Here is an 18,718-nt window from a genome sequence, read left to right as displayed (position 1 = left end):
ACTGTAAAAGCCTGTGTTTGGATACCTGCATGCACAGAAATGTGTCCATGCTTGTGTGTCTCAGCATGTGCAGGTGTCCTCTCTCTCTCTCTCTCTCTCTCTCTCTGCCTGTTAGCTAGATTGATAGTCAAATTAATCTGCAGCTCCGTCCAGGTATAAACATGCTGCCTGCTGGCCAGGATACATCCCCCTCTATTAGCTCCATAATTCAAAGCACCTTCCAGCATCCTGCCCTGATGATAGGAGGGTAATTGTAGGGAGGGTGAGCCTGATTTATTGATGGGATGGATATGGTGGGTTACAAGTTGATTTGGAGAATCATTTATGGATCATTTTGCATATTAAATGTTTTTCTTTTTGTTTTTTTTGGGTTAGCAGATCCACACCTCACTCAAATAGTAGTCAGCTAAAGTACAGAGCACTCTGAGTAATGGTGGCATGCTTGAGGACACATTGGAAGTGATTGTGTTCACTGTAAAAGACGAATGATAGTCCCATCAAATTATAACCAGAGCATAACGATAGAAAGAAGGTAATCGTGGCCTCAACATATATGCAATAAATAATGATGCATAAGCCACTTTAATAGCCTCAAACATCACTTTCAACTCGAACATTGTGGAAACAAAATCCAATAAATTTGGTGCTTAATTTTGAATCTGTAACTTTAACTATTTATTTCCCAATATATGATGCAATTTGAAGTTATTTCATTTTCTGCCGATTCCAGTGATTTTCTCAGGTGATTTTTTTTTTTTTTTTCCAGTCAAAATATGTTTTTGCTCACACCTGGTATCTATTTTCCCATGACAACACATTTCTTGTTCGTCTAAATAAATGCACACAGGAAGTCATGAACACACACCGCCACACAGTGGTGAGAGTGAAATCCCATGTTATATTCATTGCTGTTTTTAATTGCAAATAAAGGAGACCAATTCTACCCTCTCTTTAGCCTGGTGTTCACAGACCTAAATTCACTGCATGAAATTATGCATCTGGCCACTCTCCATAGAGAATCGTTTTCCATTTGTTGCATCATAATGGCCACAGATCTCAGGGGAATTTTGGAAGAGCCCTTAACCAATCGGTTAATGACCATCGGTATGTGCCAAAACTCTACCACTGCTGCAATTATATTTAGAAAAAAAACACTTGACTTCAATGTTTTTGCATTAAGATACTGATTGGCCAGCCTTTCAGAGTAGCTGAGCAGAAATCAATGTGAACAGGATTTCCAGACTATACAATAAAGAAAATTGAAGCTGTGAGCAATAGTCTGGGAACACCAGGATACACTTTCTTTGCCAAGTTACAAAATAACAATCCAGCAGACAACAGATGCACACACACCAGTCCTGTATGTGTCTGTACACTTGAGCTTAGCGTAGAAACTTGCTGATAAGAAAAAGGGTTATGAACATCAGCCACTCACACTGGACGCAGAATGGCAGCCATAAATTTTCCTCTCACCTTTTAAATCTCTTTTTTCACCTCATTCTTTGCCAAGAAGACAGGATACAGCTTTACTGGACAGATTTTACCGGCATTAAAATGTCAACTCAGGCCAAATTTATTTGTAAGGCATGTTTGCCAAAACAGGTTTGTCACAAGAGACCTGCCTAAAGCGGCAAAGGACACGCGTATAGACAACTATGAGCGAATTTTGTTTAACTATAGTTAATTTCACAAGAATATGAAATTCTTAGATAATAAAATCGCGTGAGAAACATGTTTTTTTTTTTTACATACAATTTTTATACAACTGATCTGTCAGCCCAGTAGCATGTAATACAGCCGTCAATCCACCAAAGCATACTGTTTCAAGTTCATGTTTTGCTTGCCTTGTACATATACGTATGACCAGGGTCAAGGAAGGAGGTTTTGTGATATAGGTTATGTAACAAAGGTCATGTGATGGAGATCATTTGACAATAAACAAAAGTGCCTAAAGATTGAAAGACTTTCGCCAAGGAGACTGGGGATTGACTCTATGATAAAGTGACATGGATTTCATAACAGAAATCTTTCCTTACCATAACCGAGTCTATTTTGTGAGTAACCCAAACAGAGATTATTGTTGAACCGAACCACGCGGTTTTCATTCCCAGGCAGGACGAAATGTGTAACTGACACTATGCTGTAATGGACTGATGGTGTATTACACACTTTGGTGTGATAAAGGGTGGGGTGTACACTTTGAACATGATGTAAGGACTAATTCAAGATTCGTGGAAATACACTTAATTTCTCAAGATAAATGCTTCAGTTATCTTACTTAGGGGGGCTGTAGCTGCTATGGCTATGGTGGTAGAGGAGGCCATTCACTGACTTCAGGGCTGTAGGTCAACATCTAAGTGTACTTGGGCAAGACTGAGAATCCCACATTGCTTCCGATACACAGTCCAGCCTGCACCTTGCACGGCAGCTCCTTGGCTTTTTCATTGGTTAAGGTGAAAGAAAGCGAGCGAGCGAGCGAGCAAGAGAGAGGAGAGAGAGAGAGAGAGAGAGAGAGAGAGAGAGAGAGAGAGAGAGAGAGAGAGAGAAAGCCTTCCCATGTCACTCTCAGCAAGGAATCAAATAAGCATAACCAAAATGTCAAACAATTTCTTAAATAACAGCAAATGTATGCAGATTGCAATACCTCTTAATACAAATCATGCCAGATACATCATGATGAGTGATGTAACAGCAGCTTTTCCTGACAAGTAGTCCCTGCTTTTGTTAATAGAGTGAACGGACCCTTTAATTTCTGCCTTCCTTACAGGCAAAAAGGGTGCCTTTATTTGTGTGGATGTAATAATCTTGTTGTCATCTCTGAATCACACAGTAAGACTTTATTTTTCTTACAGACAGCGGCGAGTCCAGCTACAGAAAATGTGTTGAAAACAAATTAGACTGTTAATATCCCAATTAACACCGGTGCTGTTAAAGCTGCTTTGTTGGCCTGCAAAGTGTGCACGTCTCATAAGAATGAAATAACCTTGGGCCATGAAATGCAAACACATCTCTAATAAGATCAAGATGAACCATAAATACCATCCACGCACAATCTAATCTGTAGCACTGTGTTGCCTCTGTTATTCAGAATTTCAAGACCCTTTTTCATTTCTGTTTCTTGCAGCTATTTTGTTGTCTGCTTAAAAAAAAAATCCTGTGCCACATAAATATTTTCCTTCCTCGTGACAGATATTCACATCAGCAGCTAAGCAGAGCAAGGCTAAGATGTCCCATTAACAGCATTTATCTTCCTGAGGGATTTAGTATTTTTTTTTGTGGGAAATTCGTGGAAAATATAATTGTAAGAATATACTTTTAGTGCTAAAGATGTATCTTGCGTTATCTTGTCATGTGATGTGGGTAAATATGTTTGCTATCCCACTTACACCCTCTAGATGCCCTTCTTAACGGGATTTAACATAATGGTTATTCATACACGTTATCAAAAAAATATATATCTATATATGAAGATGTGAAGTTTTAAAAAATAATACCAATTACCTATTTTAAAGCTCGCTTGCAGGACGACACAGTCAGAGATTTTAAATCTGCCGTCCAGGGATACATTGCAGTGCGGACCAGAGAAATGCATTGTGGGCATGCTCTACGGGCAGAGCATGCAAACCAGGGACCTCTATTGGCCAAACTAGCTCTTTGAGATTTTCCAAATGTTATTAGATTGAACTAATCAAATTATGATTGTGAAATAAGTCATTTCACGGGGCTGTGATACTCAAAACAATTTATCCACAATTTTACAACCACAACAGTAGTGATGGATTAGGCTACACACTACAACTTAATTTAGGTTAAATGTATTTAGTCCCAAGCATATTTTCAATATAGACTATTTGTGTAACTGTGACTTCTCCATTCAAAATTATGTATTATCCTAAATACCAACATATACCCAGATGAAAAGACACTATGCCAATCCTAATGATAATGTTGCTTTATTTCTGCTAGATGTATGAGCAAGAAGCTGCTTGCGAACACATTCACCATGCTATTTTATGGTGCAATGATAAATGAATGGTAGGCTATGACGTCTATGTGGCAACAGCGGTTTTATAATTTGTCTGTCTCGAGTTGGACACTAAAGTTCCACAATGCTGATGAAGGCATCAGCCAACATGATACAAACTCTAGAGACTGGAGGAAACACTTGGCTATGCTTGCTGTAACGACATCCTAAATTCTTAATGCCAACATGATATAGGCAACCAATGCATATTCTAGGAAATTGCAGCATTGGGCCAAACAATCATCTGTTAAATTTATTATATTATGAATATAGAATTTACGCACTCACTTTTTTTTCTTTTTTTTTGGATGAAGTTAAAAAAAAGATATGTAATGTATTAATGTGTGACACTTAGATGTGCTGGTAGGAAGCTTTTATCACCTTTGGCTTGAGGTATACATTTACATTAAGGATACATGCAGCCTAAATTCCATGATGGGAAAAATAAATAATGTGAATTTAAATAGAAACCTCACACTCTTCATAACCAGCATCACTGTTTTGTCTGAATAAACACCATCTAATATTAAATGTCTACTTGCAAATCACAGAGGATCATAAAATCAGGGTGAAATGCTGAAAATGCATGTCTTGGTATTACCAGATCTAAATTCTCTATGAATAGATAGGGCTGGCCATGCTCCATTGGAGATTGTTTTCAGTCTTTGCATCCTAATAGGCATAGACCTTCTGTTAATTTTGGGGGCTGTCTTTCACCAATTAGCATTGACAACTATATGACACATGTTGTATGCCAAAGCTCACCATGCTGTAAACACACATGCTCCCCAAATGTGAGCAGAGTGCAACATCAGTGCAGAGTTTGCGCATTCTGGGCCGGATTTACTAAAATCTAAAATAAAGGGTCCTAAATTGCGAGTTTATTCCAAAAGTATTTATGAAGAGTAATTGCGTCATTGATATCAGGTGCAAATCGCTCTATTTAAGTGAGGTGTTTGCTTGTGTTAAAGTGATTCCAACCATGGACAGTTTGGACAGAAAACAAAACGACCGCAAAAGGAAGAGGAAATTTGATCCCAATGAAATTAGGAAATATAACAAAAACAAAAAGCTATAAATTAGATTATCAGCAAGAAAGTCAATGCCGTGGGGAAAACAAAAAGATGAAAAGATGAATTTGAGAAGATGGCAAGATATTAGGCAAATCTTTTTTTAAAAGGCTTAATATTATAACGTGGGCCAATAAAACAGGAGGGACGGTGGATGAGATCCTCCAACAAACAGTGATCAGCAGGTCCAGCTCTTTCTGTGATGAGCAGGTGACTTGGTTTCATTTAGTGCCTTGCGAGTGCTCAGGAAGCTGAAGCTGGTGATTTCTGATGGACAAAGCATTCAGGACCTGGGCAAGCACACCTGAAAAACGAGATTGGGATACCCCTGCAGCGATACGCTGGAATGATTCACAGGCAACAAAATGCTGAGTCGTAAGAATTGCGTGGCTGTTCCTTGTTATTGGCTTTATATTATCATTTAGTTCATTCAATAACCCAAAAATCATTGCTAGACCACAGATATGTATGAATACTTTTTGCCTCTGACATCAAAAATGTTCCCAAAGGTGGAAAACCACGTTCTCTGCATATTATTTGGTTTCCCCGCATCTCCTTCTCACCACAGTAAGAGCAGCTGTCTCGCCCAATGTACACACCTGATTAATACATGCCTTTCAGTCGTACTAAAAAAGACACAAAATCACTTCTCCTATTTCTACTTTCAGTTTTAGTAAATATCATTGCTGGTACTAAATTTATCTATTTGTTTCCCCTCCCAGTATTTTGCACGTTCATGCAGAAACGCCTTATATTATATATGCATTCTGTCAAACATACAGAATGGACACTGTGTGTTATTTAAAAGACGCAATCATCACTGCACGTCATCACTAGATCAGCTTGGACATTTCTTTTTGCAGGTGGTGTGAAGTTTGCACATGATTTTAAACATGCAAACCTTTAGTAAAGGTAAATGCTTGTATTTAAAATCATCGCACTTCAACTCGTCGCAGATTAGTCCACCTTTCAGAGTGGGTGAGCGAACCGTCATGCGAACAGGGTTTCCAGAATATATGGCAAGGAAACAAATTAATTTATTTACAATGGAGCGTCGAGGCTGTGGACATTTACTGGAACTGCTGTGATGTTAAACACATTTAAATGGTTTTAACAACTTTAATTAGTGTTTTCCTATATTTCTTAGAATATTTCAAGCAAATAAAGTTTACTTGGGTTTGGTTGAATCTGTTCGATATGCATTTTATAGAGACTTTGAGTTCTTCCTCCCCCAATAATCCCAAATACATTCAGAAATGATTAGTACTTGTTTGGCCTGCAGGGAAATCAATCAAAAGCAATTAAAAAATTACTTTGGTATCTATTTTCCAAAATCACGATACTGTAACTTTGTTATATTAGGGTGAGAGAGATGTTTGTCAGCAACGTACAGCACAGCATCAAAATGTGCAGTTAAAAACTTAAATGTTTTTAACTTCAGGGACATTTTACAAACACAAGCATTTAAATATATTCCACAAAGCACCAGATAAGAATACACACCCACACACAGACACACAATTTGCATTCGTAAGAGTTGCACAGCATGTACTAAATGCTTCTGACACAGCGTTTGCGTCGCATTCTAATTGAATCATCATGTTTATGGTGAAATATGCATAATACATTCTTCTTTACATAGATGCTGTTTTTACCATTTAATGTTAGGCTTCCGGTTTCTTAGTTAGACAGGCAGAAATGGAGAGACAATGAAAAAAGCTGATTCAACAATGAAAAGATGTGGAAGGTCACAGCAGAGAGGGAGACAGGAGAAAGATACGGTCGTTCTCTCTTTTTCAGTGCATCGCAGTTCAGTGTGCATTACTGGCAAGGAAATGTAGAACAAAATCATCAAAGCGACAATATAAAAGAGTGTTTTAACATAAAATCCCTTTCCGCTTTAGAAAGGGCCTTTGTAATGGTGCCTGTGCGAGGGAGGACATAGATTTCTTTCAATTCAGATATTTCATCCCATGCTAGTATTGATACTGCATGGAAGTTTAACACATGAGCCACGTGTATTGTACATAATCACAAATCAGTAGCGAGTGCGATCTACATTACTTTACATCAGACGAGGGACAAAGTCATTGTTTGGCAAGTCAGGTATGAAAGCCAGAGTGGAGACTCAAGGCACTGAAATAATAATAACACTCTGGGACAAGCTTAAGATGAGCAGCTAAATATCCAGGCAACGTTAAACCAGAGGTAATTGATATGTTGTGCATCTGTTAACCCACCATTCATTTATCATTGCACCATAAAATATTATGGTGAATGTGTAAGCAGCTTCTTGCTTTTACATCCAGCAGAACTAAAGCAACATTAGCATTATCATGATAGACATTATCAATGTCTTTTCATCTGGGTATATGTTGGTATTCAGGATAAAACATAATTTTGAAAGGAGAAGTCACAGTTACACAAATAGTCTATATTGCAAATCTGCTTGGCACTAAATACATTTAACCTAAATTAAGTTGTAGTGTGAATCAAGTTAAATGCAACAGCACAAAAAGACTAGACTGCAAGGCTGTAATTTCCAAGTCCAAATAAATATGTTGTTTCCTACATTTCCTGTAAGAATGAATACATTTTATCATCAATTTGTGTTTTTCCATCATAAAAGGAATACTTGAAATTTCTGTTTAACATAAAACACACAGCATCATCCTTGATCACTGGCTTACCTGTACATCAGAGCTGAAAATATCCCCAAACAAGGACTGTTGTGTCCCCACTGACACTCGCCATCAGGCTGCCTGCCTCCTCTGCCAGTTGCCTGTATCATGACTTACCTCTGGCGGCCTGTGTTTCTCACTACAATACATCATTTTAATATTTGTGTCACGCATACATGTATCTCTAAGTTTAAATGAAAAAAAAAAGAGCCCGTGTTTTTGATGGTATTCAAAATCCTTGTCACAATTTCAAAATAATGAGGTAAACGGTGATTTTTAACTATTATAAGACTATTGAATAGGTGGTTATCATCACCCATCTGTCCTAAATATATGGGTTTGAAGGGGTCTATTGAACCTGGGGGGGTAACTGCATTTTATAGACTAGGATATAGTAATTGTGACCTCTTGTGGCTTTAGTAAAGAGGAAGGAGTAAGGATCAAGGGTGGTTGGATTGATCAAACATAGGAATTGTACCGAGGAAACCAATGTTTGTGTCTGTTTGGTTATTTTCAGATGATTAAGTTAATGTTTGCAAAGTTTTTAAGTAATGCAACATACATAATATCACTATTGTGAAGTATGTAACATAATGTGCATTTTATTAACTGTTACCAAAACTGTGACCTTCTTCTCAAACTAACTAAGTAGTTTTGGTGCCTAAACCTAACCAAACTGCGACTGTTGCTGCCTTCAAATAGAACTCGTCAGCTCGTGGTTACAACACGGAAAGTTGTTTGCACCGTATGCTTGGTGTTAAAAGTGTTAAAGTCGAAAAAAACACAGTTGTTAGGCAATGGCAACGTGGACGGGGTCTAGAAGCCACAGAAGATAACAATTTAGCAATGTAACAGGCAGGTTATGCAATGTAGTAAATGCAAAGACACACAGGGAAAAGATGAGCTCGTTGGGAAGATTAACTTTCTCCTCAAATCCAAAAATCATAAAGTTTATGAAGAAACACTGCATGACTAAAATTATATTTTAAATATATCATAATTACAAACATATTAGATTAGCATGAAACATTTACTTTCATGGCCTCTGCCATTTCCATAAACGTCACCAAACATGCTACCACTCATAAAATGTTGCGATCTGATGTCGTGAATACCATTCATATGGACTCTTCTCATGTACACCATGCAACATGTGTTGATGATTGTGAAGACAAAGGTCTTCACAACACCATTTTACTGTTAAACTGGTATATGGCTTTCCAAAACCTACCAGCATGTTTAATGTGCCGTCGCTAAACCATTTATTTAAGACAGATGTGTAATGATAATTGGCAAACGGGGTGCACCTGAGCTGCTAAATACCCCCTAATGTTCACCAGCTAGCTATCTGCCAGAGATCAGAGGAAGGAAAAACGCCAGCACAACGCACCAGAGACTCTCACACTGAGCTTGAAAGAAACAGATGTTCATGAATTAGGTAAATAAAATAAATTCCATGTTTTCGGCTGGACTGCAACAGCAGGGCGGGAGCTATAAAGTGAGTGTCTGTCCTTGAGTGAGTGAGAGATCAAAATTACAACGCAGGTAAGCTGAAAACCGTGACACTTCAAATTAAAAGCCCTTCAGTTTCAAACTGGGTTCCCCCCTCAATTCAAAACAATAAAGAAATATATACAGAAAAAAAACATTCACATTTACCTCTTCGGCTAGTTTGGGTGGAGCTCAGCTATGTGAATAAATGTTACTTAACATGACTCGGTCTTGGACACTTTAATTTGGTCAAAGTAGCTCTCAGAAAAAAACATTGGAGACCCCTGGTCTACACAGAAAGCATCGTAAACATCTATTGATTCATCTGCCTCACGTGCATCTGAGAGAACAAATACAGGTACCCTCCTATTTCGGTTAATGGAGCTGTCTATACAGGTGGCGTAACAGTTCATAATTTGCTCACAGTGATCTGAAGCATAGTTTTACACTTACAGTCTATTTCTGACATTTTATGAGCTTAACTACTCTGATAGTGTAATAGGCTTTGAAGGCTGCCAAACTGCAGGCAACCGACAACTAAGTACTGTGCCTGAACGCATGTGTAGACATGTGTAGTCTACCTGTGTAGACCAGGACGGAGCTACAGAGATGGTACCGTCGTGCCTTGCTAATGTGTTTCTCTGACTAGACCATCGGTGTTGACACAGCTTTGGCCACTGTATTATACATAACCAATCAGGGGCACACAATGTGTGGTTCTGTATACAGGTCATTCAATAACACCACATAAAAAGGGTAATTAATTACTCAGAATGCTCATGTTACCATTTCATTTTTATTAGTTGATGCCAATTGTAATACATACTGTCCACTGGTTAATTTTAATTACATTGTGTCCTTGTTATTAACATGGAAGGAGAAGGATCAATGCATGTTTTGGTGTTGACAAAATCAACACTATCTGTCACATGGAAGACAAAAAAAGTGAAAATAAATATAAAGTATTTATAAATGACAGGATGATGTCTGTGTGTGAGGAAGAGACAGACAGACAGACAGACAGACAGACAGAGGGAGAGCACATGGGGAAATGTAACGGAATCACCGGAGAAGAAAACAAGATGCTGCAGGCTGGAGATAGATTGATGAGGAGGAGAGACACTGAGGGATGGATGGATAAAAAGCTTTCCAGGCTTCTAGTTCAATGATCACTGGTCTTGGTTAAGTCAACGACAGAAATCCCAGTATCCCCCGAAAGATACACACACTCACACACACACACACACACACACACACACACACACACACACACACACACACACACACACACACACACGACCATTGATGAGATAAGTGGTTTAAATCCACTTAGATGAGGGGTTGTGGTTTGGGCAATGTGTGTGTGAGTGTGAGAGAGAGAGAGAGAGAGAGAGAGAGAGAGAGAGAGAGAGAAAGAGAGGGAAAGAAACACAGAGATCAATGTGTCATTTTGTGTCTGGAGGTGACCTTGGGGGAACACAGATCGTTTGCCCACACGCACACATACACGTGCGTGCAAACAATCAGAATCACCTTGAGCTGCTGTAAGATTTCAAATCCAAAATGTTGAAAGCACGTTGCATCATGCACATCAAAATAAGCATTAACGTTTGTTCGTTCTATTTCATTAGATAATTCAGCTCAAACACAAACGGTAGCACGTGATAGCAGGATGTAATGTGAGATCTAACCTCCAGTGTCACGTTAATACAAATGAAAACACCCATTTTCTCATCAGTCCACAGTGTTTTCTAGGTCACTGCTACAGCTCTGGTTTTGCACAAAAGCAACAATCTGGAGCTACATGTTAATTGTAGCACGTGTGAAAAAGTAAGAAGTTGAAGAACAGGTAGTGTTCAGGATTGAGTTAAAATATGCTGCATCTGTGTCCCAAAAATAGCAACATTTATTCTGTATTATTTATTGATTTTGGTTTTGGCCTCTTGGGGACTGACTAACAAGCTGTAAAACGAGCAATTCAATTAAATTTTATTTACACAGCGCCTAATCACAACACAGGTTATTTCATGGCACTTAAAACATTAAAGTCCTTGCAGCAGAACTTTACAACATTATACAGAGAAACACAACAATTCAACAATTCCCACATAAGGTAGGAGGGAAAAAAAACTCCTCTTTAAGGGAGAAAAACCTCCAACAGAGGGAAGGAAAAACTCCCTCTTAACAGGAAGAAACCTCCGACAGAACCAGGCTCAGAGGTGGGTGGCCATCTGCCTCGACTGGTTGGGGTGAGAGGAGAGCAGAGAGAGAAAAGGACAGCATAGAGATAGAAGAGAAGAACTGTCGGTGGGGCTGACAATCGCAGAGCAGAGACATGCAGCTCCATGACGGGACATCTGCAAAAGAAAGAACAGAAACTATGCGACAAGGGAACTGAATGGAGAGGGAACAAACAACAAGCAAAAACTATGGGAGAGAAAAATCATGAAGTTAATGAGATGTAATGGTGATATATGAGTGTATAGGGAGTGAAAGAGTGAGAGGAAACAAGCTCAGTGCATAACAAGGTCCCCCTATAACAGCATAACAAAGGGTTGGTTCAGGTCCACCCGAGCCAGCCCTAACTATAAGCTTTATCAAAAAGAAAAGTTTTGAGTCTAACCTTGAAGCTAGAGAGGGTTTCTGCCCCTCAAACACAAACTGGGAGCTGGTTCCACAGGAGAGGAGCCTGAAAACTGAAGGCTCTGCCTCCCATTCTACTTCTGGAAACTCTAGGAACCACAAGTAGACCAGCGTACTGAGAGCGAAGTGCTCCGTCAGAATGATGTGGTTCTATAAGATCTCTGAGGTAAGATGGAGCCTGGTCATGAAGAGCTTTGTAAGTCAGCAGGAGAATTTTAAATTATATTCTAGATTTAACAGGAAGCCAATGAAGAGAAGCTAAAACTGGAGAAATATGATCTCTCTCTAAATCCCGTCAGTATTCTTGCTGCAGCATTTTGGATCAACTGCAGGGTTTTTAATGAGTAATTTGGACATCCTAACAGTAAGGAATTACAATAGTCCAGCCTGGAAGTAATAAATGCATGAATGAGTTTTTCTGCGTCGTGTTGAGGAATAATTTTCCTGATTTTACTCATATTACATAGATAAAAGAAGGCAGTCTGGGGACTTGCTTTACCTGGTGGCTAAAGGACAAATCCTCATCAAAGATTACTCCAAGGTTCCTCACAGTGGTGCTGGAGGCCAAGACAATGTCATCGAGAGTAACTCAGTGATTAGAGAAAGAGTTTCTGAGGTGTTTAGGACCAAGTACAATAACTTCGGTTTTGTCTGAATTTAGAAGCAGGACGTTTTTGGTCATCGAGGCCTTTATGTCTTTTAGACAGGCTTCAAGTTTTACTATCTGATTTGTTTCATCTGGTTTTATAGAAAGATATAGCTGCTTGTCATCTGCATAGCAAAGATAGTTTATGCAGTGCTTCCTGATGATTCAATTCAATTAAATTTCATTTATTTAGCACCAAATCACAACACAGGTTATTTCATGTCACTTAACACATTAAAGTCCTTACAGCAGAACTTAACAACATAAATCTCCTAATGGAAGCATGTGCAAATTGACAACTATTGGACCTCACACTGAGCCTTGTGGAACTCCATAGCTAACTCATGTTTGTCTGGAAGACTCGTTGTTGATATGAACAAACTGAAATATATCTGATAAGTAAGATTTGAACCAGTTTAATGCAGTTCCTTTTATCCTCGTAACATTTGACAGTCTCTGTAATAAAATCGTGTGATCAATCGCATCAAAAGCAGCACTGAGGTCCAGAATAACCAGTACAGAGACAAGTCCATTGTCTGAGGCTATTAGAAGATAATTTGTAACTTTCACCAGTGCTGTTTCTGTGCTATGATGTACTCTAAAGCCTGACTGAAAAATTCCAAACAGACCATTCCTTTGTAAATAATCACAAAGTTGATATGCAACAACTTTTTCAAGGATTTTAGAAATACAGGTTTAAAACTGGTCTGTAGCAATGACATTACAGAGTAAAATAAATGGTTAATTGTATACATCAACTAGATGCCAGCTTTTACTGTGGCTGTTTGGTCCTTGGGACGCTCCTTTTAGATCCTGTTCACAAAAAATAGCAGCATGCTGCAACTGAAAACGGTTTGCTTATTGAAGGTGGTAAGGGTATTGTATCCCCAAAACTATCATCTGAAAGATGTTATTTAAATTGTACGTTAGTAGGGGTGTACAAAGAGTGTTTTCTTATTGCACAAAACAGAAAAATAAATTTTAATTGTCAAAATTGTCAATGGCTATGTGGCACCATATATTTAAATGTTGTGAAATCTTAACCCATTAGTCATATAATATGTAACATAAGGGGTTGCTACATTTCATACAACTATCAGTATCCTAAAAATGCCAACGAGGACATATCAAGTCTAAAGCTGAGACTTGCTCCTTTTAAAATTCAACAATACCAAAACATTTTCTTTTAAAGCCAAGAGGTCCCTTGCAATAACAATTTCTGCCAAAAATAGGCTTTTTAAAGCACAGGTGTAAATAATGCAATGAAGGATGTCAAAGCTTGTTGGGACACTTGAATATAACAGCCATTTTTAGACATTTTAGTGCTTTTCCTACCATTACATGTCATGGCAGAAAATATTTGCTGAGAAAGGTTTAGAGAGTGAAGCAGACAATTTAGCCAGACAGTGTGTTGCTCTCATGCTGTTACGTCTGCTGTTATTCTATATCAAATACAAATATGGGTGGATCCTTGATAAGTCACAACCTTAATCAAGGATCCTGGTTTTGTACTTTGACTAATGATGGAACTTCAGTAATGACAAGGACAGATATTTAGGTTTATATATTTAACTAATTGGTCATTCAGTTAAACTAAATACCATATCTTACTCTTAGTTGTATTCAATTGTGTAGTGAAGGGAAGTAGCTAGTGTAAAGCAGATCGTTACAGTTTTATTTTTCACCTGGGATGAGGATTGTCTGTGGCCAAAATATGCCATAAGCAATAAAATGATTACACCATTGTCTAAATATTGGCTAGAATTGTTCGTTTACAGTTTCATTGCCTATGAAATTGTTTTTTTTTTTTTTTTTTTTTTTTTATGTGTTAGAGGTTGTACGGTCTGTAATTTATTCTGCATGCCAACAAAACAGTACTAAAGGGTCTACCCACTGTCCTCACCATGAAAAAAAGCTCTCAGACTGTTTCACACAGAGTCTCAGTGTTGGACAAAGGGAGGAATGACTCATCACTGTTGTAGTTAACTCTTGGATGGATAAACAAATCTGCTCAAAACAGACCCACGCAGATTGATTTGAGGGTGCTTGACTTGCCTTAGAAACACAGACTGTATATATGTGTTATTTTTGTGATGTCAAGTAGTTCACGTCAATAACTGGAACTTGAGGTTTTACGGGGAGTTTTTCACTTTTTATGTGTCTCTCCCCTCAAGAACTCTGAGAGAAGTTTTGAAGTATGTTAATGTCACTAGTGGGCTACGTTCAAAATATTTTTCCCGTGGTGTATTTGTAATCTGTTCAGGAATTCGACCTACTGCATGAAGGTGTCCATGTCGATGACGGTGGAGGAGAGCGATGACGGGAAATGCTTCAGTAGCAAAATCCGCCATCTGGAGAAAGCTGAGATAACCCACAGCAAAATGATCAACTGTCCGGATATAGAAGACTATTTGGCTCCATACAAACAACCACAGATGACCTGGTATAAGGTACGACACAAACCCAAGAGAAGTTTTGAGAAGTCCTACGTAGACCGTTGTGTCTGAATCCATTTTGCCTGTATCTCCTGTTAGGAGTGTGAGCGTGTTGAGTGGAGAAGCTCCATCACTGTTAACACCACACATATTTGGATTCCTGAGATAGAGGAGGGCGACGGGGGAAATTACACCTGTGAATTACAGTATGGATCCAGGCTGGTGCGACGGACAACAGAACTGAAAGTCACAGGTAGGATACAGCGTATGGCTGGTGGTGGTTTAATGTTTAATTGTTTTGCGAAATGATGTGAATTAAAAGAAGACATGGGAAAGAAAACATTTTATTTTGAAGTACACGTTTATGAAGTTGTTGTTTGCAACATCAGAGAATAATGAGAGGATGCAATCGGTTAAGACCGCATACATTTAGAGAGGACATGATACAATAGATCAAGAAAGCGTCAAATGTGCATCTACTGGATGAGAGAATGATGATGATAAAATCATGGCAAAGGTTCTGTAACCTCCAGATACTAACCTGGACCTAGGAATAGCCAGGAGAATCGCGCCAGAGCATCTCAAACTCTGAAAATGGTAGGGCCGGGAGTTCATATACAGTAAATACTTTGGGATTGAACCTAATTTGCCTCGGAACATAATCATGGAAATTTGGAAGTTATTTTGACATTAACTCGCAGCCAGTGAATTAAGGATAGGATAAAGATAAGGGTGATGAGGTCATGCTTTCTTGAATTTGTTGACATCCATATTATTGTATACTGGCATAAGTCCAATTGAGAAAGAGATCACACAAAGACAGCCAAGTTACATTAGTAGAACTGGAATGAAAAAAAAAGAAAGCACGTATCAGCAGAGGATAGAGAATATCTAATGTTGGAGGTTTTAAGTGGAAAAAGCCGGACTGCGAAACTCACTTGACCTGGAAATAAACCTTGGGTTACAATTGAAAAGAATGCCCATATTCCTAATCACTGGGTAAACGTCATTCATATTGAATAGGTTCAATGTAGCTGGTGGGACCACATAATGATGTGTTGACATTAGCTGCAGAATAAAGGATAGGGCCATAACCAATGGCAATAAAGTATATTCTATGATACAGGATATGACGGTGAGTATGGGATAAGCTGAGACAAGATGGGATATAATAGATTGGCATAGGATAGAATTGGTCCAGTAACATCTGCACTGTGCTGCTTTGAGTTTAAGCTGACTTCCATTGGTAATGGATGAGATGGGGTCAGTTGTCTACTGTTTGGGACTGAAATGGTACTGGTTAAACATTGGGTAAGGATCATACATTATACAGTATACTAATAATATTTGGGTATATCTTTAATTGCTGAATTGAAGAAATTGTAAAACTGATGAATTACCACTCAGTGGTTTTGGGTAAACTGACTGCCATCAGAGAGACTGAGTGATCTTGAAGACGATAGGAATATGTACTCTGTCTGCTTTTAATATACAACAGATCTCCCACTGACTCCAGAGCATCCATTATTTTGACAGAAGCTTAGACTCAGCAATACATCATTCATCATTACTACAGCAATTTTAAAGTTTCGCAGAATGCACTATACAGATCTACCTGAGAACATTGACATTACTGGCACCATTTTGCAGTGTATAGCTGCATTTGGTCTGTTTGTTTTATTCCCAGATTAAACAAAGATTGTTTCAAGCGTCAGTGGGTTTTGACGCAAGTGCGGCTCGACAGTAACATCTGCACTGTGCTGCTTTGAGTTTAAGCTGACTTCCATCTGCACTTTTGTTTTGAGTGGATGCGTGTTTTTGGGGGAGGGTTGAAGGCGATGATCGTGCACATGCCTACTTGTGTTTTGTTGTTGTGCCATGTGCAGTATACCGGTGGTGTCTATGAGCAATGATGACATACTGTACTGTGCCTTTGCATCACTCATGTGGACTGTTTATTTGCACTCATATACACAAATGAAAACACACCCACTGACTGACTTCATCAACTGACATAATGTGATGTGCCATGATAAGCAGCATAGAGTGAAAGTGGATGCTGATTGAACAATATGCTTTCAGAGTGTGCCCTACAACATTTAGTGCTCTATTTCTCTTACATTTTTGAATCCCAAACCAAGTGCCTTTTTTATCTGGCACTTTGTGCTGTGGTTCAGATGCGCATCTACCTCTTGTAAAACAGAGTCGATGTGAACAGGCACTATTTCATTTTTTAAGGAATTATTCACTACCGCATTTCCTCACTTCCCTTCATCTACTCTCCTGTGAAGGAGGATAACAAGGGAAATCACTGCCATTCCTCTGCATTTTCCCAATGTGCATTATTGCAGTTGTGTTATTGGAAATAGTTTCTGTTGGTTCCTTTGTTTAGTTGTCACATTGGAACATACTGTATCTTAGATCATACTTAACAATGGTTAACAGTGTGATCAGATATGATTCTGCAGAGCTGTAGTGTGTTATAAGAGAGCAATAGCTCAAAATATGGAAGGAGTGTTACACATATCTGCTGTTTGGTCTGTTGTTCCAAACCCCAATGGAACATGTGAAAGATATAGTGAAAGAGTATGTGATCGAGAGAAGTATAATACAATAAAATACAGATAGCAAATACAGATTATTTCCCTCTTTGTACTGGACCCCGAAGGGTAAATGTCTGGATTTTTATTTTATAATTTGTTCCCTTATGACACATTTGCGAGACATCCTAATAACTTGTGTTCCCTCAAAATATAGTTTACATTATTGTGCTTTAGGTTTTGCATTCCCTGATTTCCAGAAACAGTTAGAGTGATAATACAATTATGCATGTTATTGCCTCGTAACACAATGACAGCTAGTTTAAATGGCTCTGGCGGTTCTTTACCTACGTAGCTGTAATGGTACAGACCTGACCCAGGCACAGTTGAGGGTGGGCTGACTGGCACTGTGGTCGGTCACAACCAGTGGCGGTTGATTCTAATACATAATGTAACATCATAAAACAGTTCAGCCTTTCTCTATGAATCAGAGAAAATATAAAACCTATTGTAAGATAATTTAAAATATGTGGAGATAATGGAAGGAAACCAAGCCTAATATCTAATTCATTATGGGTTAATTTTTAAATGAACCACTAACTAATCAGAGGGAGAGAATTTAGCAAAAAACACCATGATGACTTGTGGAAAACATGTATTCACTTTGCATTTCGTAATCTTGAATAGGAATATATTGAGCTGGAGGCGCTTTGGACCCAGCTACGTCCATTTGTATATACTGTCTTAGAAGAAAACAGGAAATTAGTTTAAAAAAAAAAAAAAAATCTTGACCACCCTGACCCATTGCTAGCACAATATTGTTCATATATAAATAAAAACAGAATGTGGTGATTGCGATGAAGTCATGTAAACCCATATTTAATTGAAAATAGACCAATGAAAACACACTAGATATTGAAACTGAGACATGTTATGGTGTTATGAAAAATATATGCTTATTTTGAATTTGATGGCAGTAACACATTGAACAAAATTTGTCACATTGTCAACAAAAGACTGGAGAAGTTGCATAATGCTAAATAAAAAAAATAACCTGGTGGTACATCTCACAACTAATCAGGTTAACTGGCAACAGGTCTTAACATGATTGGGTATAAAAACAGCCTGCCAGAGAGGCAGAGTCAATTAGCAGTAAAGATGAGCAGGGATTCAATACTCTGAAAGACT

The 18,718-nt window shown here is 38.4% G+C and overlaps 1 protein-coding gene across 3 annotated transcripts in view; it reads left to right on the top strand.

Annotated features, from left to right (window-relative positions):
* The window catches only part of il1rapl2 (interleukin 1 receptor accessory protein-like 2), a 446,491-nt gene that overhangs the window by 290,975 nt on the left and 136,798 nt on the right, over positions 1 to 18,718 (top strand). For all 3 annotated transcript variants that reach the window (XM_069170885.1, XM_069170884.1, XM_069170886.1), the window contains 2 exons: positions 14,819 to 15,005; positions 15,090 to 15,243. In XM_069170885.1, coding sequence (XP_069026986.1) covers positions 14,819 to 15,005; positions 15,090 to 15,243 — 341 coding nt within the window. The remainder of the gene's footprint in view (positions 1 to 14,818; positions 15,006 to 15,089; positions 15,244 to 18,718) is intronic.

This window comes from Embiotoca jacksoni, unplaced genomic scaffold (genome assembly GCF_022577435.1).
Source record: "Embiotoca jacksoni isolate LCO1_2020_lvr unplaced genomic scaffold, fEmbJac1.0.p SCAF_5, whole genome shotgun sequence".
Taxonomy (NCBI): Eukaryota; Metazoa; Chordata; class Actinopteri; family Embiotocidae; genus Embiotoca; species Embiotoca jacksoni.
Note: the sequence above shows the minus strand (reverse complement) of the source record. Positions and strands in the feature narration are given on the sequence as shown.